The 27862-nt window shown below is 34.3% G+C and overlaps 1 protein-coding gene across 1 annotated transcript in view; it reads left to right on the forward strand.

Moving 5' to 3' along the window:
• Positions 1 to 2531: 2531 nt before the first annotated feature.
• The window catches only part of LOC148952231 (uncharacterized), a 168259-nt gene continuing 142928 nt past the window's right edge, over positions 2532 to 27862 (forward strand). The window contains exons 1-2 of the mRNA XM_089089160.1: positions 2532 to 2606; positions 18785 to 18905. Coding sequence (XP_088945286.1) covers positions 2532 to 2606; positions 18785 to 18905 — 196 coding nt within the window. The remainder of the gene's footprint in view (positions 2607 to 18784; positions 18906 to 27862) is intronic.

The raw sequence follows: 27862 nt of genomic DNA on the forward strand, positions 1-27862 counted from the left end.
TAAAACCACCTGAACTAACAAAACCATTGAACTCTTGCCAAGGACATTGAGCTCTTGCCAAAAATGGGAATCTTGCCAGCTAGAAACAGGTGTAAGGGGTTAGGAACTCCACTTGTTAGTTTCCCTGTGTTAATTTTCCTATGGCTGCCTTTGAAAGCAGAGTAGGGGTACTACTGGTATTTAAGATCAGATAGGCATTTTACCGGGTAATGCCTAGACGCTGTATAAACAACTGGTTTCTCACTCCGGGAACTATATTTAAACTCTAAGTTTTTGGGGTTTAGGGGGACTAAAAGGTACCTAAGTTCGGTTGATTAGGTTAGGGTAAGCTACGTATTTAATATATGCTATGCTTTACAGCCACCCCCTAATGTGCAAATATATAGCCCAAATTTATTTCGGAACAATTATATTTTCATCCTATTTTGTTTTATTTTATTAGCACTAATGAAACTTCACTTGTCGCGTGACTACTGGATTCTACACAAGTACCGAAACTAAATTTCAGCTGGGAGGGAGGGGGGAACTGGAGTATGGGGGACCTGAATGGGGTCCGGAGGGGCAGTTGCCCCCTGCCCCATAAAAAATTAAGCCCTGACAAAAAACAACAGTTTTGGTGTCACTTCTTATGTAGATAATACAATTATTGCAAACATATAAATAAAATCTAAAAACGAATTCATCAAAATGATTTTACATCGATCTTTTATATAATTATCTTAACTTTTAGTTACTATGTGCCGTGTTTTGTTCTTTACTAGGTTTTCAGCTATATCCGATGAAAATAGCATAGGCCCCATTTATAATGAGCAATATCGATCCTTTATTTGATTCTTTTCCGATATTGAATCAAACTTTATATTCTTTCACAATGTACAAGCGTTTGTGGCTCAGTCAGTAGAGCATAGGTCTTGTCCCAAGGTGTCGAGTTTGAACCTTATCCAGGACAAATTTTTCTGTTAATTATAAATCAAAAAGGAGTTTTTTGTCAAAAGTGATATTAGTTGCCCTCCAATCTTTTATTCACTTAAAAAGGGCACTAAAAATTTTAATTTCCGTTCGAATGAGCCCTCTCGCGACATTCTAGGACCACCGGGTCAATACGATTACCCTTAGAAAAAACAAAAAACAAATAAACGCGCATCCGTGGTCTTTTCTCCGGCAAAAAATACAAAATTTCACATTTTTGCAGATAGGAGCTTTAAACCACTACAGTAAGGTTTCCTACCACACTGAATCTGATGGTATGATTTTCATTAAGATTCTATGATTTTTAGGAGGTGTTTCAGCCTTTTTTGAAAATAAGGCAAATTTTCTCAGGCTCGTAACTTTTGATGGGTATCATTAAACTTGATGAAACTTGTATATCTAAATTCATCATAAAAATCAGATTCTTTTGATGTATCTATTGATATCAAAATTCCGTTTCTTAGAGATTTGGTTACTATTAAGTCGGGAACCTCTTACTTAGTGTTCATTACCATGAACGGTTTGAAAAGCTTGGAAGTATAAAATGATATCATTATTGTAATAATTATGGTCCAAAACCCTTAACTGGAGGTTTGCAAGAACACCTCCTGCATGTTCCTCCTCCAATCCCCCTTAATAAGCTAAGCAATTAAGGTAAAAAAAAACAATATATCAAATCAGATTATTAGAGGCATGGTTCTGTTAGTACAGCGGTGGACTTCAAATTAGAGTGTTTTTGGTTCGACCCATAATTGTTTTTGTTTTCAATCTTGGTTTTGTAAACTTATATGTGATAATTTTTAGATAAATTCACCATATTTGTAAATGTGATGCGCTCGTTTTTTAAAGCATGTTGTGGTAAAGCTTTCTAATTTAGTTAATTATTAATTTAGTAAAAATATATTAAGACACAAATAAAAAGTTTCAAAATACCACTTTTTATTAAGATAAGGAACATATCCTGCCAAGTTTCTGTTCAAAGGGAAATTGAGAAATTACCACTTCCTAGCATTTACGTGGGTTGGTTAAAGGAAGGTGTGGTTGACAAAAATGTATAAAAGATACATTTTATCGGAAGTGAGTTCTGATACTAACTTTATGCTGGACTGACCTCTGGTCTTTGTTTTTAGAAATACTTTGGAATCTTGTCTTATCTTTGTAATTGTCTAAGTTTCTTATTATATATTATTGTAGTTTCTGAAACTTGTGGTCTAGCCTACTTGGGACAGCCAGCCCCAATTGAATATCTATATCTGGAATTATTATATGTTAATTAAATAAAAGTTTTGTGTTTTAGACAACCTCTCTACAATCTACCTTTAGCCCCTCGAAAATACCCAGTCGGTACACCTCATTAGTTCGGTCATAGTCTAAGGCACGCTACCAAAGTTAAATTACCTTAGGGCCAGAGTTTACCTCCCCTATAAAGGGAGAAATAAAGGCATCTACAACAACATCACTTCAATACCATAAAATACACTTCACAACAACTTCACAACAACTGGTGGTCGCTAGAAAAACTGGGTTGAGAGGGCTAAATAAAAATAGTAGATTAAAGTAAGATGACATTAACAGAGGAAAAAATGACTTCCCAATCAAGAGTACTTAAAATTGCAAAAATTATAGCAGAATACGAGGTAAATTCAGACATAGATGAGTTTATCGAAAAATAAAAAATTTTCGACAAACTAACTGAATCGTTTTAGGATAAGGTGAAAGAGCAATGCGTTGCAGCCAGATTAAAGGGAAGCGCCCTTAAACATTTTGAGGCAATTAAGGGAAAAAAGTCCAAGGACAACAGTACTCTAATTAGATCTTTTAAAACAAGATTCATAGAGACAAGCATCTCTGAGAGGCTAAGAACAGAGGTAGTCACATTCAATACCTCAACTAGCATCAGGGAATATGCAGACAAAATTTGTAGATCTGTGTGTTTACAATTAGGGAAAGGCGGAAATGACGAGACATTACAGAAAGTACAACTACATACTTTTACCCAAGGGTTACCAAAAAAGTTATTAGGACTAATAGTATCACGGAAACCTGAAAATTTAGAGCAGGCTATAATAATAGTCGAAACAGAGGTAAAAATTGACGAGGCTATGAAAAGGTTTGACCAGATGTCAATAAATAACACAGGAGCCCAAGAAAGTAAAAAATATGAAAGGAGACAGAAAAGGGTGATCTTTGAGGTGCCAAATCATGAACCAAAAAGGCGCGACGGAGGCCGAGGGTCGCTGTATAGGGAAATAGCTGACAAATTCCACAACCTTGAGAGATTAGCTGCTAATACTCTAGGAAATTCGGGCACCCTCCCTCACCAAAGGAAGCGATTTTGGCACACAACAATACCAGATCAAAAACATTGATAAATTAACAGGAGATATACACAAACATGAAGATAATACTTAATTTCGATTATTTTTGCAAATCCAACCCCAATTTAAAAGAGTACTTGCGTATAATATTCAGATAAAGCCAAATGTACAGGACAAGAACACAATTAAGAACACAGGGGGCAAACATTTAGTGAGGCAGGGAACAAATAATACTCGGCAAACACCTAATAATATTCCTGAATTTAGGCCTAGGAGGCGAACGGTTAACAATACTCAGGGTCAAAGTAGCAACGCTGAAGAAAACTGGGATAATCCCAGAAACTTTTGGACAAACAGTGGGCATTTAAACGGAGAAACCAGCCTGTAAGGGTCGACAGAGCTGTCTCCTTACAAACACCCCTATATAGTTTAGAATGTTGTAATACAAATGCAAATAATAATAGTCTACCGATTCTGCGTTGTTTTAAAATTGAGTGTTTTCAAAATTTACCATGTTTACTAGCTACATGTGCATCTAAATCATTAATTCGAGAGGAAGTTTTTAACAGGTTTCCTCCTAGTGTCAAAAATCGCGTAAGCAGATGCCAGAATACCCTGACATCAGTGACAGGGCACAGGCTGACAATTTTTGGAGAATGTCCATTGAAATTTAGCATAGGGGATAAAGAAATAATAGTAACAGTAATAATATGCAAGCAGCTACCATTTCCTTGTATTTTAGGAGTAGATGTAATCAGAAAATATGGGATCGTATGGGAACCCATATCTGATACAATAGCCATAAGCCAGACAAATGAAAGTAATAGGCAAATTTACGTAACAACAGATAACGAAAGTGACGATTCGAATTATAACCTAAAAAAGTGGAAAAATCACCATAGAAGGGGGAACGACAGCTCAAGTTCTAGCGACATTAAATGCAAAAGAAGGAAAGCTTAAAACAATGGATGACATGATAGGAGGATACACCATAAAGGAATACCCAATGATTTTCGTGGAAAATCAAGTTATAAAAATTGAAAATGGTATAACATACTTAAAACTACCAAATCTAAGTAATAATAAAATAAAACTGAACCATATAGAACTTGGATCAGAGGAAAAGATTTCAAATTCGGAAATAAAATCTCTAAACAGTCCAGAATTAAGAGTAAACTTCAAAAGCCACGAACATTTATCTTTACTAAAACCGCAACCACACACCGCAAACTACCACATACAAGATAAGTATGGAATGTCAAAAACGGATTTTTGGCAACAATTGGTTTTAAAACATTTACCGGAAAACATAAAAACTAGGTTGGAAGATATTTTTTGGGATTTTAAATGGACTTTTGCAAGACAAAAAGCGGATTACGGATTAACTCACTTAATCACGCACAAGATATGCACAGAGGGCCCTCAAATCAAATACTCACCGTATAAAACACCTTATCATTTAAAACCTTGGCTAGAAAGCCAAATAAAAGAAATGGAAGATCAGGGAATAATTAAAGAAAGTGTTAGTGATTGGTGTTTTCCACTAGTAATAGTCAGGAAAACAGATAACACCTGGAGATTATGTATAGACTTTAGATCACTAAATGCCGTCACGGTTAAGGACGTGACGAAGCTACCAAGAATTGATACGATTTTAGATTCGTTAGGAGGTTCAAAATATTACAATAGTTTTGATTTAATAGCAGGATATTGGCAAATCGCTTTAGATGCAGAAACAAAGAATAAAGCTACAGTAATCTTAGACGATGGAAGAACGTTCACATTTGAACGTAGCCTATGCCTTTTGGCTTATCATTTAGTCCAAATTGTTTTAGTCGACTAATGAATTTGGTGTTAAAAGATAACGAACCAGGAAGAAAAAAAGATACCATGGCTTATTTAGATGATGTAATTCTGTTTAATGAAAACTTGGAAGACCACTTGGTCGGACTTAGAAAAATACTCGAAAAGTTTGAAAAAGCAGGCTTAAAATTAAAACCAGAAAAGTTAAAGATAGTAGTAGCAAAATTAGTTTTTCTCGGACACCTAATAAACCAAGGCAATATTTCACCAAATCCAGAAAAATTTACAGTCATAGAAAATTTACAGCCTCCTAAAGATCAAAAAAGCTGCAGATCAGTTTGTGGTTTGTTAAGCTATTTCAGACGATATATTAAAAATTACGCAGCCATAGCGCAACCTTTGACAAACCTTTTGAAAAAATCAGGTAAATTCGAATGTCCAGCGGACGCAAAACAAAAGCTAAATGAAATAAAAAGGCACTTATACTGGCACCAATACTTAAACTACCAGATTTGTCACAAGACTTCTGTTTACAAACAGATGCTTCGGGGTACGGTATAGGAGCCATATTATTAAACATAAATTCTGAAGGAGTAGAAAGAAAATATTCGACAGTTGAAAGGGAATGTTTGGCAGTTGTAGCTTTTAAAGAATATTTTCGACAATTTTTACTTGAAAAAAATTCATTTTACGCGTAGACCAAATGAAATAAAAAGGCAATTATTACTGGCACCAATACTAAAACTACCAGATTTGTCACAAGACTTCTGTTTGCAAACAGATGCTTCGGGGTACGGTATAGGAGCCATATTATTAAACTTAAATTCTGAAGGAGTAGAATCAATAGTCCAATACGTAAGCAGTTCACTGTCGGAGGCAAAAAGAAAATATTCGACAGTTTAAAGGGAGTGTTTGGCAGTTGTAGTTTTTACAGAATATTTTCGACAATTTTTACTTGGAAAAAATTCATTTTACGCGTAGACAAAAAATCATTAATTTGGCTACATACGATGCAAAATACTTCAGCCCGGCTGACACGGTGGATACTACGTCTACAAGCATACTCATATACCTCAATATATATAAAGGGCCGTACAAACATTTCACCAAACTATTTGTCCCAAAATCCAGATACGGAAGGAAATTTGGTAATAACCATCCAGAACGAACTGGAAGGGCTAGAAATACTGTCTAATGAAAATATTTCGAAAAATCAAGATAAAGATGATTTTTGTTTAGCAATGAAATCCTTTTTATCAAAAGGAACGGAACTGCCAGAGCACTTTAAACAATTTTTAAAGAACTTAGATAATTTTGATCTTGATGAGAGTAAAAATCTTTTGGTAATATATTATAGACCATCGCAACAATATAGAAAAAATGACTTAAAAATTATTCCAGTAATTCCAAAATCTTTGGAAGGAGAAATTTTACAGATGGCACATGCAAAGATTGGCTGTCACATGGGGGAAGCAAAAACTATGGGGAGGCTGAAAGGAAATTTTTATTTTCCAAAAATGTACTCAAAAGTAAAAGCTTTCATACAAAGCTGCCAAGAGTGTGCCAAACAAAATTCGCCACCAAAGACCCCTAGGGCCAAATTAGGTCTCTACCCCACCCCTTCAGGGGTAGGAGAACTTATGCCAATAGACATTTGGGGAACCGAAGGATGTTTACCAGTTTCCAGGAAAGGAAACAGGCGCGTACTAACCATAGTCGACCATTTTAGCTCATACTTATACGCTTTTCCAATTAAAGATGAAAAGACAAAAACCATTGCGAAGGCTTTGGTCAATCACCTATTTCTGGAACACGGAATTTTTCCTAGAGTTTTACTTAGCGACAATGGGCCATGTTTTAGAGCCAAATATTAGACGAAATTACAGAATATCTGGATTTTAAACGATGGTTTACCTCGTCTTACATGGCCGCAGCTAATGAGAAAGTTGAACGTAAGCGTAGAGAATTAGCTTACGTCTTGTGAATACATGCAAGAGGGGAAAATGAAAATTGGGATGAAAATTTACCATTTGTAGTCTTTGCAATAAATACGGCTTTTTCACGTTCCTTAAAAGAAACGCCATTTTTTTTGCAACATATAAGAGATCCGAGAATTTATTTAGATGAAATACAAAATGAAAGAATATATTACAACCTAGACCAATATAAGCAAGAGATGGTAATGCAAATAAAAAAAGCTATGGAACAAGTTAAAGACAATCTGGAAGATGCGAAAACAGAGCAAAAAGAAAAATATGACCAAACAAGCAAAAATAAAACGAGTTACTGTTTAGGAGACTTAGTTTATGTGTACAAAACTAATCTGGATGGAACCAAAAAGTTAAAACCGAAATGGGATGGACCCTACAGAATTATAAAGATTCTACCAAATAACTTAATATATGTTCTAAAGCATCAGTATAAGGAAAAGGAAGAAGTAGTACACCACAATAGAATGAAAAAGGGATATTTTTCAAAACCGTGGAAAACAGAACCTATTCTTTCAGACGAAGAAATAGAGGAAACAGTTTCACCGGTATAAATCAGAAGACTAAATGAATTTTATGACCTTTTTAATGACCACAAAGGTTGGGAGGAGTGGAAGGAGTATTTACCCCGGTCTTGGCTACAAACTGTACACAACAAACAAGAGAAAAAGGGAAATATTCGATGCTCATCGGATAACGAGGAAGAAAATCAAACAAAACATAAGGGTTTAAAATGTGAAAAACCAAGGGTAAAATCCACAGAGCAAAAGAAATCGGAAGAAACCAATGAATTATCTGATCTTAGGTGATCTGTAGGTGAGTCTATACATTAGACTCACCTACAGTCATAACGCAAAATTGGATTTTGGAACAAACGCCATCTACCAGACTCGAGCTAACAGAATGTGACCCTGATAATTCTTCTATAGAAACCGATATCACTAAACCTGGGCCATCGTCAAGAAAAACTTCTTTAAGAGAGAAACTAAGGAGAAAAGTAAAGAAACCAGAGGGGCAGCAACAAGTTCCTTTGTCAGCAGCACAAGTAGCTAGAACACTTATGAAAAAGGCCAAATATCAGGAGAAACAAAGATTAAAGATATTTGACGAGGCAACAAAACCGCGCTAAAATTCAGAGCCTTGTAAACCGCACTATAGAGACCGTGGAAAAACTTTCAAATATTATAAAGAAGAAAAGCAAAAATTTGGGATCCAAAACTCGGACCAGGAAACGGATAAAGGCAGAACAAGCGTAGCCCCGAGCAGATTAATATTTGAATAAAACGATTGTAACGAAAAAAAAATAATAAATAAAAATAAAACGAGTAATAAGCCTCTAAGAAAATATTTATATTTTCTTTTTAATCGGTATGTAAATAACATCAAATTTTCCTTCAAATATATATCGCCAGTAAAAAAAAAAAAAATTATTACAATCCCGTAGAAAAGAAATTCAAAAATTGTTTAGCCTAAATACTCGTAAGATTCCCAGAAAAGAAATAAGCTCCAATCTGAAGTGACATCATAGCTTCCTGCAAAAACTTTTTTTTTCCAAGACGAGATAAAATTTCGCGAATTGTGTAAATGACAAAACTTGTCAAAACGAATTAGGCTACGTCCCATAAAAGAAATTAATTAAGGCCACGTAACTTATAAATAGGTGTTGTGAAACTAATTAAATTATACATATTTATAAGCACCATTAAAATACAGTTCTTTTTAAATTTATATAGAAAAGAAATATATTTTGGGGGAATAATTTAAAAAAAAACGAATTAGGTTAGTCTACTCAAATAGGGTCATTAGAAGCTAGCAAATTTTGAATTGAGCTTAATCACTGCTGGTCGCTCGTTGTCAAGCAAATGAGAAGCATCTACTGACCTTTGACTCTCTGAAGTGGCACTTCCAGTAGAATTAAAAAAAAATGGTTCTTGAAGAATTTTAAAATAATTATAATAGGAAAAACAGCAAGAGTTTACATTAATCGCGCAATACATGTACAAGCTGGCTGTAGTCTTATTAAAATTAGTTATAGTATAATATAATATTTTTTAATTAGTTACACTAGGTGAAAAAGAAAAAAAAAATTAAAGACAATAATTAAGCGCTATAAAGATTTAAGCGAAACTTAGAATAAGCTTAGAAGGAAAAAAATGGGTGCTAAGTGAAAGGAACCGAAAGCAATATAAAAATATATTATAACCTAAAAACTTACCAGGAGGAGTAAGCCAACGACAAAATCCATTAAAAATAAGCAAAAAAATTAACCCCATCGTCACAAGCAAGCGACAATTCATAGTTCAAGATAATAATTTTAGGTCTAGCAATGTGTTGGATCTGAGAAAACGAACTGGCACAGAAGAAACCTAGTTTAAACAATTGGTTTTCACCTGTGCCAACCCAACCACCCAAATTTCAATCCGTTGAACCCTAACAGAAACTAAACGTACCCACTTTTTCTTCGAAAATAAAATATAACCTTTAACAACAAAAAAACTCGCAGTAATGAACAGAAATTCATTCTTGTAATTCTCCCAGATTCAAGCTTATCAATAAACCGCAGATAATGAGCACCGAATTCAAAGTTATTTAGCCTTGCAAGGGAATTATTGCCTCTTCTTCTATGGCAAATAAAATAGTAATTAAAGCTGGGATAGTACTGGCAACCAGTATATCGTAAAAATTGCATTTTTAGGAAGAATGCGGGGCAAAACTTAATTAAAAGTGTTCTAAAAATCAACTGAAGAATAAAGTACTTTTCTAACACAAACACTTTTGGACAGAAAAAAAAATTGAATTATGTAAAAAAAATAAAGGTGAAAAAAAAATTAGACACCCCCCCCCCCACCTCTTAAAAATATGGAGAAAATGAATTTCACCATAGAAGGGCAATCACCATAAAAACTTGTTAAGGGTTTTAAAAATACGTGAAACATATAAATATAGGCTTAGGAAAGACCTATTTTACTGAAAAAGCGGAAAAAGACTTGAAAAAAACCCTTAGGCATCAATAAAATAAAGAATAAAAAAAAGGGTTCAAGTTGAAAATATAGCAAGACAAAATTAAAGGCGAAGAAATTGAATGGAGTCAGTTAAACTCTGTTATACGCACATATTGAACTGACCGAACGAGGCTAGTATGAAAATCGTACTAAATAGGTGCAAAATAAGTAACATTAATTCTACGGAGCCACCGTTATAGTGGTTAACTCAGGTCGAAATTAATAGAAATATTGGAGAAATGCTCCAAGTAGACAGGAAGTCGAAACCTAAGACAATACCACTAAAAGTTGGGAAGTTAAAGTGAAAATAATCATTGTCACTTGTATGTCAAAAAATAAATTACTGTGACCCATGAAGGCACGGCATTTTTCTGCAGAAGGGCCACCTTTCTGATAAAAGAATAGCCCAAGAGGTAACTGTGGCCACACACGAAAAAAAGTGTGGCAATACTATAGATAATTAATTATTGTGTGTGCAGCTTCATAATAGTCTTTTTAGCTGTAGCCAATGACAAGAGGACCTGGAAACGTTATAAGGAGCTACCAGAAGGCAGTCCTGGTAAACAAACCTTCAGAGTACAGGCAAGAGTCATTTAATAATGGCATAAGAGGTATAAGGTGAAGAGCAAAAATTTTTTAACTTATCAGATCTAAATTGTAAATGGAGCCTTATACCAAAAGGACATTAAAGCTAAAAAGAGAGATTACAGACAAAAATGTTACAAAACTGTCTCAAGTACCAAAAATTCGAAAAAAATTAGAAAGCTCAAAAGTCTGAAAAGTTTGAGCAAAGTCATGTTATATGAACTATTGCCAAGCCCTTAAATAGAGGCTAATCACAGTTATCAGTTATAGTGCATAAATCTATTTGTTGGAGTTGCTTTTGTTTTGTAAATATTTTAATTTCAGTTAGGACTTATCATATAAAAGTCTTGACGGACTTAATTAAAAGTTGTAAAAAGAAAAAATATTGCAGTGATTAAATAAATTATTAGGGTACATAATTACTATTTGTGTTTAACAATTAAGTATCAGCATAACTTCGATTAATATATATATATATATATATATATATATATATATATATATATATAACCTAAACTATCCATGTAAATATAGTGAATTAAATGTTGAGTATTTGTGTTTTTTTTTAGTTTTATATCATTCAAGAAGTATTCTAAATTAATAATTCATAAGCAATTAACAAAACAATAATTGGAATTAATTCCAATGCTAAACTATACCGTGTTTTATTTTTTTAATGCTTTAAGTTTTAAACAGTAGTTAAATATCCTATCTAGTTTTGCGAATAAAAAAAATACTTGTGTAAGCTATCACACAATGCTTATATATATATATATATATATATATATATATATATATATATATATATATATATATATATATATATATATATATATATATATACTATGTTTTTATCAACTTTAAGTTTTAACTAGTGATTTAATGTTATATGTAAATGTTTCACCTCGAGTCAACGTATTAATAATTTTTATTGTGAAATAATCCGTTTAGTATTAAGTTTGAAAGAATAATCCAGCAAAAAACATAATGTTTCGATTTAATCGGGATATTATTTATGGAGCTGTCAAAAGAGAGAATAGTAAATTATAGCAATTAATCTTTATGAAATTTTGTGTTTCCTTCCACTATATATGTAAAATCTAATGCTTTATATGTATTCTAATGTGAATATTTATTTTAGATACAGCCTTAGCTATTTTTTTTGGAAATAAAATTTTTCGTAGCATCCTTTCGGATCCATTTTTCTTTCAATCATATTTTGACACATTTTTGGAAAGTAACAAATTTTGAAGACACTTCAAATGTATCCTGATACTATCATCTCATACCATCAGAAACCAAACCATACTTGATCAACTGATATTTTGGAAACTATAGCAGTCTTACAGACATTACTACAAGTTCATCAAAAAGTGAGATAAAATTAGAACTTAATTTAGGCCTAGATATTGTGCTACATAGCCCAAATGGCTTATGTTATTGAAATATGTGAAAATGCTTTGTGCTGGAAAAATATGTTAAAAAAAAAATCAAAATGTTATGTGTAATTTACCCGAGGCATTTCTAAAACAAAAAAAAATAAACAAAAAAAAATAAACAGTATATCAACCACATCAAAAAGATAAATTAAATTATTAATGGGAATTAAATTTAAACTCAAATAATTCATAAGCTTTTCTAATATAACTTGAAATCTAATTTAGGCAGAACCACTAATATAATGCTAAAGCCGCTTGGGGTCAAGTTAAAACAGAAGATGCATATGAAGAAGGGTAAAAGAGTATTTATCAGTCCTAGAGACAGAGAAAACGAGAAACAAGGATGAGTTTCAAATTGAAATCCTTCGAAAAAAAAGTAAAAAAGAACATGGCCTTTATTGGACCAGAAACATGACCCTAAGGAAACCCATTAAGGGTATATGCACATAATGACCCAAATATGGCAGCATAATAGCTGTAAACAAAATTAAGTTGTTTTAAAAGTAAAATATTGAGAATTGGGACAATTCTTCTTTAAATGGGTAGTATTGTGGTAAAGCTTTCTAATTTGGTTAATTATTAATTTAGTCAAAATATATTAAGACGCAAATAAAAAGTTTCAAAATACCACTTTTTATTAAGATAAGGAACATATCCTGCCAAGTTTCTGTTTAACGAAAAATTGAGAAATTACCACTTCCTAGCATTTACGTGGGTTGGTTAAAGAAAGGTGTGGTTGACAAAAATGTATAAAAGATACATTTTATCGGAAGTGAGTTCTGATACTAACTTTATGCCGGACTTACCTCTGGTCCGTTGTTTTTAGAAATACCTTGGAACCTTGTCTTATCATTGTAAGTGTCTAAGTATCTTATTATATATTATTTTAGTTTCTGAGACTTGTGGTCTACTTGGGACAGCCAGTCCTAGTAGAATATCTATATCTGGAATTATTATATGTAAATTGAATAAAAGTATTGTAATTTAGACAGTCTCTCTACGATCTACCTTTAGCCCCTCGAACATACCCAGTCGGTATACCTCATTAGTTCAGTCCTAGTCTAAGGCACGCTACCAAAGTTTAATTACCTTAGGGCCAGAGTTTATCTCCTCTATAAAGGGAGAAATAAATGCATCCACAACAACATCACTTCAATACCATAGAATACACTTCACAACAATGTCCCGGGAAGGTATTTTGTCAAGCATTTTGATTCAATTAAATAAAAAAAAAGTTTTTTTTTTCTGAAAGTAAGGAGAGACATTAAAACTTAAAACGAACAGAAATTAATCCGTATATGAAAGGGGATGTCCCCTCTTCAACGCCTCACTCTTTACGCTAAAGTTTATTACTGTTTTAAAAAACAGAGTTGTGAGAAAGAGTCAAACTTTAGCGTAAAGACCGAGGCGTTGAAGAAAGGACATCCCCTTTCATATACGGAATCTTATCTTAGTTTGGGCAACATTTTTGGGGAAACTAAATTTCACCTGGGGGAGGGGGGAGACTGGAGTCTGAGGAAAAGCTATGGTCTGAGAGAGGCAGTTGGTCCCTCTGTCCCATTGGAAATTACGCTCCTACCACAACCCCTTGCCACTTAGTGGTTGGAGAAGCGTAGGCATTTGGTTCTGGAACCACTCAAAGTTGTATATTAAAAGAAGGATTACTTATTGTTATACTTACTTATTCAAACTATTTACTTGACAATTTCGCTGTTATATTCTCTCCATACGCAAGATTCTGTATCCAGAGAGGAAGAAAAACAAATAAAAACAGTTCTGTAAGAAAATTCAGGTAATTCTTCCCAAAAATTTTTGAAATGAAAACAAACTTAGTTTGTAATACCAATTATCGTACCTACACAAGAAATAATCTTTTTTGAAATTTCGATTCATTTTTAAGTAATGAATGGCTTTTCTGTTTAGAGACAGGTCTAATAACCCCTAAGCCTAAAGGCACATTTCTGTTGAGCTAGAAAAATTTCCCAGAAGCATGCCAATATGTAAACCTTTCCGCTAGTTAACCTTTTGTGTCGAAGCTACTCGCCTGGAGCTACTTTCTAAGTGCTAATAAATTTAATTTTTTTAAAAAAAGAATTAAAGGTCTATTTATTATTAAAAAAAAAAAAAAATACAAAAAGAAACGACATTATTTTTCCCTAGATTGGATATGATTAGAAACTATATGAAAAAAATTAGTTTTGAGCTGAAACTAAGGAGCAACATTAAAAACTTAAAACGAACAGAAGTTATTCCGTAAAACAAAAAAGATCATGGCAGTGCTGTTTTTAAACTAAATTTTAATCATAAACGAGCAGAGATTAATTTAAAAAAACAAAGTTTTTCCGAGGGAAGTAATGAGCGAAGTTGAAAGTTAAAACGAACAAAAATTATTACTCCACAGCCTATCTAACATATATCAATAAAACTAGTGCAAATAAATCAACTGGTGATATTTCCCTATGTTTGTAGGATTACAGAAAACTAGCGCTTCTCTGAAAACACAAAACAATATAAGAGTTATGATACGGTAAAAATAAACGTTTAAGGGAGCTTATAAAAGAAAAGTGTTTTTAGATTTTTGCTTTATTTATTTATTTTTTCGTTTAATTTAGCATCACTTCTGCACAATGAGCTCAGCTCAATGATTGACTGTCATTTTGGATCTGAAAAAGGGTTCTAGGTGTTTACCCCCCCTGGTCATTACCCCTCGGAAAATACCCCCGTGGAACATATCCCCCGGGAAAATATCCCCCCCACGAAAAATACACCTCTGCAGAAAATACCCCACGGAAAATACCCCCCCCCCCCCCGCAGAAAACACCCCCCACGGAAAATACCCCCTGGAAAATAATCCCCCGGAAAATATTACCGGGAAAATACCCCGCTCCACGCGAAAAATACCCCCCCCCCCCGTGGAAAATAGGGCTTTCCGAATGTGAGAATTTTATTTGAGTTTATTTTTTCTATTTACTTAGGGGGAAGGAATTTTCGTACTTGTGTATTATGCGCCACTCACTCCAGTTTACGCTGTGTAAAATTCGATAATACACCAGTTTTTTCGTTAGTTTCTTCATTACTTTAGAAATAAATTTGTTACTTTAGAAATACTTTAGAAATTAGATTTACATATAAGGCGGGGGGGGGGCGGGGAAAGTATAGCGGGCCCGCATGCAAAATGTGTTTGGTACAAATATTCTGCATATTAGATAGATAGATAGAGAAGTGTATATTAAAGCCATGTATATTTTTACGGCCATGAACCTAGTAAAATAACATAAATGAAAGGCACAAATAACATAAACTTTGATCAGCAATCATCATAAAACACTTAAAAGAAACATTACATCTATTTTATACTGTTTACTGTTTACATTTACTATTTACTTTATAAATGAAACAGAACGTTAACTTAATAATTGTACTTAATACTTGTGAAAACGGTCACCAAAAAAAAAACTATTAACACTTGAAAAAAAAAAACACTTTAATGAAACATTACATTTACTGTACACTGGGATTTTTTTTTTTCGTTAACAAAATCTCCAGATACCTCGCTATTCTTCTGTAATTTTTTAGTGGCCATACCTAGAAAGAATTGGTTTTTGACTTCAAACTGTCCAAATAGCCTACTTTACCCCTCCCCTTATGTGCAAATATATAGCCCAAATTATATATTTCCCATATATTCTGTCACTTGTCTTTGTCTTGTCTTGCGCTAAGCTCAAAAAAACTAACGAAGAAACCGGTTTATTCTCGAGTTTTACACAGCGTGAACTTGAGTGAGTTGCCCATAATGCACAAGTACCAAAACTTCTTTCTCCTACGGAAATTAAAAAAATAAAATTCTCAAATTTGGAAAGCCTTCTTTTCCAAGGGGGAATATTTACCAGGAGGGGGGGGGGGAGTGTATTTACCGGGAGAGTAAAGTATTTGAACAGTTTGAAGTCAGAAAATAATTCAGAAATAAGTCAGAAAAAAAGTCAGAAAATAATGTTTCATTTAAGTGTTTTATGATGATCGCTGATCAAAATTTTTGTTATTTGTGCCTCTCGTTTGTGCTATTTTACTCTGTTCATGGCCGTATATTTGGCTTTAAAATACACTCCTCTATCTATCTATCTAATATGCAGAATACTTACAGCAAACACATTTTGCATGCGGACCCGCTATACTTCACCCCCCTCCCCTCCATAATATGCAAATATATAGCCCAAATTTATTTTTAAGTAACGAAGAATCAAACGAAAAACTGGTGAGTTCTCGAATTTTACACAACGTAGTAAGCACCGGGGGGGGGGGGGGGTAAACGCATGCCACCCTGAAAAAAACATTTCATGATTATTTTGTAGACAAATTCGAAGTGAAAGAATCTTATTAGAATTAAGACTACAGACTCGCTTTAAAATTTGTATCAAATCTTGAAAATCTCCGTTTTATAGAGAGAAATAACTAGATCTCCACAGTCCATATTATGGGTGATACGTTCTTCATTTCTAGTAATACTAGGTGAGACCAAGATCTTACCCGATAAATAAATTCATTATTTTCTATGCTGTTTAATTACTGTAAACTAACTATTTTTATGCCTAAGTTTTAAAGATAATTTTAATTGTATACTGAAAGTTACTGATATCACAGCTCCTGTAGGACTATGAAAAACGCTATAAATTAGTTTGTTGTTTCGAGGCTAATTATTTACTTCCTACTCCTAAATCAATATTCTTGTTTTTTTTTTATTCTGGGCTTTTGTGTTTTCAGTAAAGCACTCGTTTTCTTTAATCCTACAAACAGAGGGAAATATCACCAGTTGGTTTATTTGCGCTAGTTTTATTGATATATGTTAGATAGGCTGTGATGTAACAATTTTCGTTTGCTTTAAGTCATGACGTTTGTTTTACAATTATGACCGTTTTCTAGATTTAGATATTAATGTTACACCTAATAATACATTAATTTTTAAAATATACAATAAAACAGATCATTTTAATTTTGAAATAGTTAATTTCCTATTTCCTAATAGTAATATATTCAAATATAATATATTCATCGTATTTTTCCCAACTATTTAGATATGAGAGAATTTGTGCTAAATATATTGATTTTAAAAGTAGAAGTCAAACACTTAGCCATAAATTAATCGTACGAGGTTTTCCGCAAATAAACTTGCTTGGCAATTTAAAAAACTTGTTTTTCAATATAATCAACTTTTAAATAAGTATAATAAAAATTATCAAGATATTTTGAACGATATTTAGATGTAACTAGTTGGAGGTATTTTTTCTCTTCCCTATATTTTTTGAATTTAGAGTTTGCTTCGACATAAGCAGTTGCCTAGTTACAGAGGATAGGTTGAAATTAGTTCTTAGAAATTAGGCTTAAAAGTGAATGGGTTCTTTGTTGACAGTTGTGGTTATGCAATTATGGGAGGTAAACTGGCTCAAGTGTTATTCTTTCAGAGTTGGGTAGTTTTTACTTTGAATCAGTGCTAGGTGAGCGGTGGTGAAGGAAGCTTTGAAAATTTTTGGGTGTATTTTTATATTTTTGGGTATTGTATTGTTTGTAGATATTCCACAGGTGACACTACATACGGGTATGCCATATGGTTCTATGGCAGGCACGCTCATTTGCCTGGGTAAGGAAGTTTAAGCACCGACAGCTGTATAGGCAAGTGAGTTTCCCTCTGAAGAGCCAGGATATGTGGAGATTACTTGGGGAATATTAAATTTTGTGGACTTAAGGTGCTATGTCTTGGCTTTGGGACAGCGATTTACACTTATTAATGCTGAATGTGCTCTATTTTGGATATGATTTTATGATTGTTAGTTTGGATTCATTGTTTTATCCTAGGTGATTGGATGGATGAGTAAGGTCTAGACCGTGTTTAAGTGATTATTTATCTCAGTTACCAAATTAGGAAGACAACTTTTTTTTGACCAAGTAATTACGTGTAATACATTATATCACTACTTAGATAGGAGCAAAGAGAAATCTCTTGTTGCTTTAGCGACGGGGCCATGTAAGCGCCGCAAATCTTAAGCACTTTCCAATTTTTGTCCGCCTTCGATTTGAAACGCGAGTCTGCCTGCGTGCCTGCTAGAACAGAGCTTTCCAGTCAAAAGCGGCAACAAGGTTCGATGAAACATAAACTTGACTATCTGCATAACTTCTGCATAACTATCTGGTGACTATCTCCCATACTTCAGATAGTCTTCTCCAACATCGACTATAAAACTCCAGCTCAAAACAAAAATTATTTTGAACAAAAAAACATTAGGAGTCATATACCTACTAGATAAATTCTGCGACTATCTTGTCAGCATATCTTCCCCAGAAGGATACAACGAGGGGGAAGGGTGCTGGGTAAATTTTATTGTAGTTTCTAAATATTTGTCTTCAAGGGATTTTTAATATACCATTAAAATATTCTACACGTCAAAGATTGGCTACTTGGTATGTAAGATCACTTTTCATAGTCTTTTCTCAGCAGAAAAGATATCTCCAAATCATTTATCCAGAATACTATATTTCTACTTGATTTAACTAAATAGTTTACTTGCATATCTTTCAAGAAAGTGCCTTAGGTTCATTCTGGATAAATGAACTCAAGTAGGCATCCTAATTATACTAATAGTCTTTAAAAGGAATCATCCCCACAAACTAATTTGCTCCCTACTTTTCAGGTTTACTTCCTCAAGATACTTGTCATGGACCTCATATACAGTTTTACAAATGATGCCCTTTTTGAACCAACAACTAATGATTATAAGACTATTATTGAAATTCTCAAGGGATATCCTTTAGGTAAGCATATTACTTTCAGTCAAACCCAGACATATCCTAACTAAGCGAGTGGTTTGTGCCCTCTTGTGCAAGTTGCGATCCTGTGTCCAAAAGGACAGGGGTTCGAGTCCTGGGGTCGCTGATTACTTTGTGTGAATTGATGGTCAACAGTGTGACTCTTTAAGCTCACCGAACGTCAACCGGCTCCAAATGGTGGAGAAATATGGGGTAAATACACGGAAAGCTTCGGACGATTTGTCTCATTCACGCATTGCACTCCCAGCCGGAGGTGTAGAATCAAGAGTTAGGCACTTGCGCTATGTAGAATAATCAGTCAGCATGTGTAATTTTTTTTTAAATATACACACACAAACTTTTATTTACCTGAACATTTCAAGAGATACAAGGATATACACCTGTATAAGTCGGCTGATAGAGATAAAGGCAGATACTGACAAACACGCACACAAAGACACAGACACACACAGAGACAAACACACACAAGAAAATCATTGACAAGAAAACTGATCCTGCGGAAAAAAACGCTTCGAATGCTGGCTCAAAGAAAACAGGTTGCAGAAGAAAAAACAATATTATGAGCTAAGTTGATATTACAGTACTGACACTCCTCTTATAACCATGAACGCTCGTCGATGGGCCCAGCTACACTGGGACTCGTGGTCCTTACTAGAGACTTATAGGTTGATAATTGTCACCCAAAATCAGCTCCAGTCACTTTTCGACGATTTATAGCCCTATCCCCTGTGTTCCTAACAATCATTCTTATTATATTACATAATTTTATTGTATAATTTTATATACTTTTATTATATAATACATAGTACATATATATATATATATATATATATATATATATATATATATATATATATATATATATATATATATATATATATATATATATATATATATATTGTGTATTGTCCAGTGCAAGATTTGTCCTAGCATTATTAACTGAGTATAGATCACTAAGAGGGGTCTTAATAATGAAATCAGATTAGAAACACTTTTCCAAAAAAGAAACTTTTCAAATAAAAGTAAATAACTGTATAAAACACTTCGTGGAAACAAAGCGTAAGTAAGGAGCGACTCGGCCCAATAACAACTGAAAGTCTAAGAACCAAATTTTGATAATAGTAGATACATCAAAGCATAAGTTTCTTATGATGATTCCAAATATATAAAATCGAAATATTTATAAACCAATATAATGATACTGCTCGTATAATTGGTATGATAACAATAAACCGAATATATACCCATCAAAGGCTACGAACCTGAGAAAATTAGTTTGATTTTCAAAAAGGGGGAAACATCCCCAAAAAGTCAAAGAATCTTAATGAAAATCACACTATCAGGTTCAACGTATCAGAAAATCCTACGATAGAGGTTTTGACCTATCTGCAAAAATGTGGAATTTTGTATTTTGGAATTTCGGAATATTACATACGGAATAGAAAATGTTTTTCTTTTCAATTTAATTACACCAAAGACGACTATATGTCAAGTAAAATAATGATTCAGGCTCAAAAACACCAGAAATCACTATCAGTGAATAAATAAGACCCAGAACGTATAGAAATTATAACAAACAGGAGTAGGGCTAACGTCCTTAAGCCTTCTGAAGGCCATAGCGTCATTTGCACTTTACTGAAAACAAATTTTGTTTCGATCAGTGTGTTTATTTGAGAAATTAAAAAAAAGAAAAAAAAAAGAAAGAAATCGCCGAAATAACCGAGATTACTGAAAAGAACTAATACAACTTGACTAACTGTTTAATATATATTGGTATTCATTCCTGGAAGACTCAGTAACTTTTATTTGTTAATGACTGAATTTCTACTCGTCTTTGGTTTAATGTGCTCTTTACTTTTCTTTGAAAAACATTGTTCTTGAAAAGCTCTATAAATCTTATTACTGTTAACTTTCAATTGACACTTTTTTTTTCATTATTGGTTTATTAAGGAATATTTTCAAAGTTTTTTTTCTTTGTTTATTCTGCTTGTATTTTAAGAATTAAGATTCTGGCTTGTAATTTCTATTTAGACTAAATTAAAAAAAAAAAATCTAGTTTTACTATAAAAATTATAATAGATGGGTGGGGGAAATATTGTTCAGATATTTGGATCGAAAATCTGTGCAATTTTTGGCCTTCTACAGGGATGAAGGCATCCTAACTCCCACCATGTAAAACCTTAAACATAGACAAATCTCGATTGAACAATTTTCTATAATAGTCGTATTGCGTTATATTGTGATTAACTGATTCTTTTTTTTGAATACATACACTTTTATATTATTTATGAAAAATAGTTCTGATTTCTCGGTAAAATAAAATAAAGGTATGAAAAAGGCGTCAAAAATTATCGCAACCAGAGATGTTTCCAGTTGAGAGTCCCTTGGTTGTGAAAATTTAATTAAAGAGTCCTCATTGCCTAAATTTTAAGTGGATGAAAATAAAGAAAGAATGTTTCGCCCAAAGAAACAATACAACAACCTTTTTCTAAGGACATTTTATTCCTTGACAACTCCCCTTAGTCACCCTAAGTCAAAACAGAAAATATACTTATCCCCCTACCTTATATTCCTACAAAGTTCTAAATCGGCCCCGTAAACTGTTGATTTATAGCCTTGGAAGTGCCTAAAATATTACAGATATACCCTATTGATAACCTGGATACACTTGGTGTCTTTGGATTTAGTTCGGCTTTGATGCAAAATTGTATTTTGGCCTTATTGAATATCCTCTACATTTCCTGAAAGTTTCAACTAAAACTTTAGCTGTTCCTGAGAAATTCCAAACACGCCTTTTTGACAAAATGAAGGCAAATGGTGTCTTTTGACTTAGTTCAAGATTCTCTGAAAGTTTCAACTTGAAACCCTCGGTCACGCACAACCTCTTTTGATTTAGTTTAACATCAACCTCAGCGTTCCTTGAAAATATTAGCCTGATACCCTTAGCTTTTTTGAAGTATTGCTAATGCGTCCTTTTGAAAACCTGGATGGACATAAGATCTTCGATTTAGTTCAGTACCCCATTCACTATGCCTTGAAAGTTTCAAATTAACACACTTAGCCGTTCGTTATGGTATTTTGACAACCGAGATGTATATAGTGTCGTTCGATTTAGTTCAACAACCTCCTCAAAACGCCTTTAAAGATTCCACTTATTATTCGTAGCCGTTCCGCAGAAATCGGACATAAGTAATTTTGACAACTTCAATTTAGGCAATTTTGACGACTGGGTTTTTTGGTTTAATTCAACACGCTTTGAAAGTTTAAAGTTAATACACTTCGCTGTTCCTGAGGTATTACAGATGCGCTCTTTTGAAAATTTGGATGCACATAGCGTATTCTGATTTTGTTCTCAACATGTTTTGAAAGTTTCAAATTAACACTATCAGTTTTTCCTGAGATATTGTAGATACATCCTTTTGAAAAACTGGATGTATATAGTGTCTTTTGATTTATTTCAATATTTCTGTCAACTTAGCCTGACTGCTTAACTTTAATACCCATAGTCAATAATGAAATTTTGCAGATGCCCCTTTTGAACAACCTAGATGCTTATATTATCTTTCGTCCTAGTTCAACATCCATAAAAATTTCAACTTTATACTCTTCGCTATGCTTAAGATACCACAGATATGTCTTTTGACAACCTGGATACAAATAGTATCTTTTGATTTAGCTGCACGGCTCCCCCATTCCCTGACAGTTTCAACTAAATATCCTTAGGCGTTCCTGAGATACTGCAGATACGCTCTTTTGACAACCTGGATACAAATAGCGTATTTCCATTTAGTTTTTAACGTGTCCTGAAAATTTAAACTTAATAGCCCTAGATATTCTAGAGATAAGGTACATACGCCCATTTGAAAACCTGGATACACACAGTGTCTTTTGATTGATTTCAATACCCCTCTCAGCTTGCTCTGGCTGTTTAAATTTAATACCCTTAATCGTTTCTGTAATTTCACAGAAACCCCCTTTCCACAACCTGGATGCACATACCATCTTTTAATTTAGTTTAACATACCTTGGAAGTTTTAACTTTGTACCCTGAGTCGTTCGTAATATATTTTTGATCAGCCTTTATGTCAACCTGGATGTCCATAGTGCCTTTTGGCTAAATTCAACATCCAACCCAATATTCCGTGAAATTTTCAACTACTTGCCATTAGTAGTTAAGGAGGTCTTTAGTTAATTTGTAGGTCTTGAGATGTTGCAGATACACCCTTTTGACAGCTTGGATGCGTATTATGTCTTTTGATTTAGTTCAATATTTTCTCAAAAGTCTCAAATTGATACCCTAATCTATTCTTGAGATATTGCAGATATGTCTTTCGACAACCTAGATGCAAATGGTGTCTTTTGACTTAGCTCAACATTACCTGAAAATTAGAATTAAATACCCTTAGTCGTTTCTGAGATATTACATATACACCATTTGGACAACCTGGATGCACGTAGTGTCTTTTGATTGAATTCAATATCCCCCCCCCTCCGAAATTACCTTAACTGTTTCTACTTCTTACCCTAAGCCAATCCTGAGATATTGCAAACATGTCCTTTTGACAATCTGGATGTACTATTGTGTTTTGGCTTTTTTCAACATCCCGCTTAATATGGCATGAAAGTATCAAATCAGAGGCAACGCTGTAGCGTTGTCTATAGTAAAGGCCATACGGCTCCAATGTTTTATTATTTATTTGTTTATTTATTAATATTTTTTCCCAGAGGCACTTCACATGGAAGGGGTCATCGTAGAAACTTCAAATGGGGCTCATTCCATTGAAAATTGAAAGTTCTAGTGCCCTTTTTAATAGTCGAAAATGATTGGAGGGCAACTAGCCCCCCCCCACGCCCATCATTTCCCCGAACACATCCAATCAAAATTTTGATATAGCCATTTTGTTCAGCGTAGTTGATTTCCAGATAAAATATATTTTTGAGGAGGAAACTCCCCCACAACCCTCCGGGCAAGGGTTTTAAGTTATGCCCTGGGGGCATATAAGGTTTTTATAGAAGGCGTTGTCGTAGAAACTTCAAAACAGGCTCCTTCGATTGGAAATATAAAGAGCTAGTGCCGTTTTTAATAGTCGAAAGTGATTGGAGTGTAACTAGCCCCCCGCCCCCCACGCCGATCATTTCCCCAAACACATCCAATCAAAATTTTCTGATAACCATTTTGTTCAGCGTAGTTGATTTCCAGATAGAAAATGTATTTTTGAGTAAGATACTCCCCCACAACCCTCAGGACAAGGGTTTTCAGTTATGCCCTGGGGGCATATAAGGTTTTTATAGAAGGAGTTGTTGTAGAAACTTCAAAACAGGCTAATTCGATTGGAAATTAAACGGCTAGTGCCCTTTTTAATAGTCAAAAATGATTGGAGGGCAACTAGCTCCCCCCCACGCCCATCATTCCCCCAAACACATCCAAACAAAATTTTGAGATGCCCATTTTGTTCAGCGTAGTTGATTTCCTGATAGAAAATATATTTTTGAGGAGGATACTCCCCCAAAACCCTCAGGGCAAGGGCTTTAAGTTATGCCCTGGGGGCATATAAGGTTTTTATAGAAGGCATTCTCGTAGAAACTTCGAAACAGGCTCATTCGATTGGAAATTAAAGAGCTAGTGTCCTTTGTAATAGTCGAAAGTGATTGGAGTGTGACTAGCCCACCTCCCCCCCCACGCCCATAAAATCCCGAAAGACATCAAATCAAAATTTTAGATAGCTATTTTGTTCAGCGTAGTTGATTTCCAAATAGAAAATATATTTTTGAGGAGGACATTCCCCCACAACTTTTAAGTTATGCACTGGGGGAATATAAGGTTTTTATAGAAGGCGTTGTCGTAGAAACTTCAAAACAGGCTCATTCGATTGGAAATTAAAGGGCTAGTTCCCATTATAATAGTCTAAAATGATTGGCGGGCAACTAGCCACTCCCCAAACCCATCATTCCCCCAAACACATCCAATAAAAATTTTTAGATAACCATTTTGTTCAGCGTAGTCGATTTCCAGATAAAATATATATTTTTGAGGAGGATACACCCCCACAACCCTCAGGGCTTGGTTTTAAGTTATGCCCTGGGGGCATATAAAGTTTTTATAGAAGGCGTTGTCGTAGAAACTTCAAAACAGGCTCATTCGACTGGAAATTAAAGGGCTAGTGCCCTTTTTAATAGTCGAAAGTGATTGGAGTATAACTAGCCCCCTCCCCCCCACGCCCATCATTTCCCCAAACACATCCAATCAAAATTTTCAGATAGCCATTTTGTTCAGCGTAGTTGATTTCCAGATAGTAACTATATTTTTGAAGAGGACACTCCCCCACAACCCTCATGGCAAGGATTTTAAGTTATGCCCTGGGGGCATATAAGATTTTTCTAGAAGGCGTTGACCTAGAAACTTCAAAAAAGGCTCATTCGATTGAAAATTAAAGGGCTAGTGCCCTTTTTAATAGTCGAAAGTGATTGGAGTGTAACTAGCCCCCCTCTCCCCCCCCCCGCCCATCATTTCCCCAAACACATCCAATAAAAATTTTCAGACAGCCATTTTGTTCAGCGTAGTTGATTTCCAGATAGAAAATATATTTTTTAGGAGGACACTCCCCCACAACCCTCAGGGCAAGGGTATTAAGTTATGCCCTGGGGGCATATAAGGTTTTTATAGAAGGCGTTGTCGTAGAAACTTCAACAGGCTCATTCGATTGGAAATTAAAGAGCTAGTGCCCTTTTTAATAGTCGAAAGTGATTGGAGTGTAACTAGCCCCCCTCCCTCCTCCCACGCCCATCATTTCCCCAAACACATCCAGTCAAAATTTTAAGATAGCCATTTTGTTCAGCGTAGTTGATTTCCAAATAGAAACTATATTTTTGAGGAGGACACTCCCCCACAGCCTTCAGGGCAAGGGTTTTAAGATATGACCTGGGGGCATATAAGGTTTTTATAGAAGGCGTTGTCGTAGAAACTTCAAAAAAGGCTCATTCGATTGGAAATTCAAAGGGATAGTGCCGTTTTTAATAGTCAAAATTTATTGGAGGGCAACTAGCCCCCCCCACGCCCAACATTCCCCGAATCACACCCAATCAATATTTTGAGATAGCCATTTTGTGCAACTTAGTTCATTTTTAAATAGAAAATATATTTTTGAGGAGGAAAATCCCCCACAACCCTCAGGGCAATTGTTTTAAGTTATGCCCTGGGGCATATAAGGTTATTATAGAATGCAGTGTCGTAGAAACTTCAAAAAAGCCTCATTCGATTGGAAATTCAAAAAGGCTAGTGCCCTTTTTAATAGTAGAAAATGATTTGAGGGCAACTAACCCCCCTCTCACGCCCACCTTTCCTCCAAACACATCCAATCAAAATTTTGAGACAGACATTTTATTAAACGTAGTTTTAAGTTCTGGAAATTAGGTCTTTGAGGATGACAACTCCTCCACAGCCCTCTGGGCAAGAGTTGTAATTTAAAGATTCTCCGAATCCTTCCCATTATTTCTTATGGAAGGGATGCTTGCATAAACTTTGGAGAGGTCTCATTTGACTGAAAATTGAAAGTTCTTGTTCACTTTTCAAGAGTCAAAAGAGATTAGAGGGCGACTAGCCCCCCCCCCCCCTCCATGCCCTAAATGCATCAGGTAAAAATTTTGAGATAGACATTTTGCTAAAATAGCTCAAACTTCTAATAACAAAAAACTCCGGTGTCGACACAGCCCACCCGGGCCCGGGGGTAGGCGTTGTAAGTTATGCCCTGGGGCATAACCTATTAAAGGGGGTTTTTAACTTATGGGAAGGGGTTTTGTATGGGAAGAACACATAGGAAATCTATTATAATTATCCAATTATAAGGTTAAAATACATACTCTGAGATAGATGTAAAATTGCTTTGGCACACAAAATCCTATTAAGGTCAATTCCAAACAGTCGTGATCCCTTTGTGTCAGCAAGTAAAATGGTCTAAATCCCCTTATTGGAGCCTTTTTTTCAATCCATTCATTGTTGTCAATCGCTGTCCACAAGTTATGCAAGCTGTCTATTGTTCATATATAAGGTTTTTATCAAAGAGGTAATCGTATAGACATTGAAAAAAGCCTCATTCGATTTAAATTGAAAGTTCTAGATCCGTTTTTTAAAGCCAAGAATAATCGGACAGTAAGCGCCCCCCCCCATGCCAGAAAAACTTGAAACTTTTGCGATCAAAAAAGAACAAAAATTAATTAAAAAAGACTTTACGAAAAATAAGTTTTTCAAAGAAAAGTAAAGGCCATTTTAAACTTAAGATCATCAGATAAAAATACCTGTTAAAATTCAAACTCAAAACGACCAGAAATTACTATTAAAGATTAAATGAACCTCAAAAAGTCTAGAAATAAAACAGATTATAATAACAAAAAACAAACAAAATGTAACAATATAAATGATTAAATACATCTTACAGCAATTTATATGTAGACTGGATATGAAAATCAACTTTAAAATTAAAAAAGATATTTTGTTCTCGAAGTAAGAACGAAACTTAAAACGAACAGAAATTAAATAACAATCAATGCGAACAAACATACAATATATATTAATGTAAATGAATAAATAAATCTTAAAACAAATGAAACTTAAATTGAATATCCAAATCAAGTTTGAATCGAATAAAAATAACTACAAACAAGAGTTTGGGTATCGCCTCACTGCAGAAGCCTATTGCAAACATGCAAACATGATATTGCAAACATGCCTTCTATAAAAACCTTATATGCCCCCAGGGCATAACTTAAAACCTTGCCCTCAGGGTTGTGGGTGAGTATCCTGCTCAAAAATATATTTTCTATCTGGAAATCAACTACGCTGAATAAAATGGCTATCTCAAAATTTTGATTGGATGTGGTTGGGGGAATGATAGGCGTGGGGGGGGCTAGTTGCCCTCCAATCATTTTAGACTATTAAAAAGGGCACT

This window comes from Artemia sp. Qi Xiang Cuo, chromosome 5, assembly GCF_049724085.1.
Source record: "Artemia sp. Qi Xiang Cuo chromosome 5, ASM4972408v1, whole genome shotgun sequence".
In the NCBI taxonomy this organism is placed as follows: Eukaryota; Metazoa; Arthropoda; class Branchiopoda; order Anostraca; family Artemiidae; genus Artemia; species Artemia sp. Qi Xiang Cuo.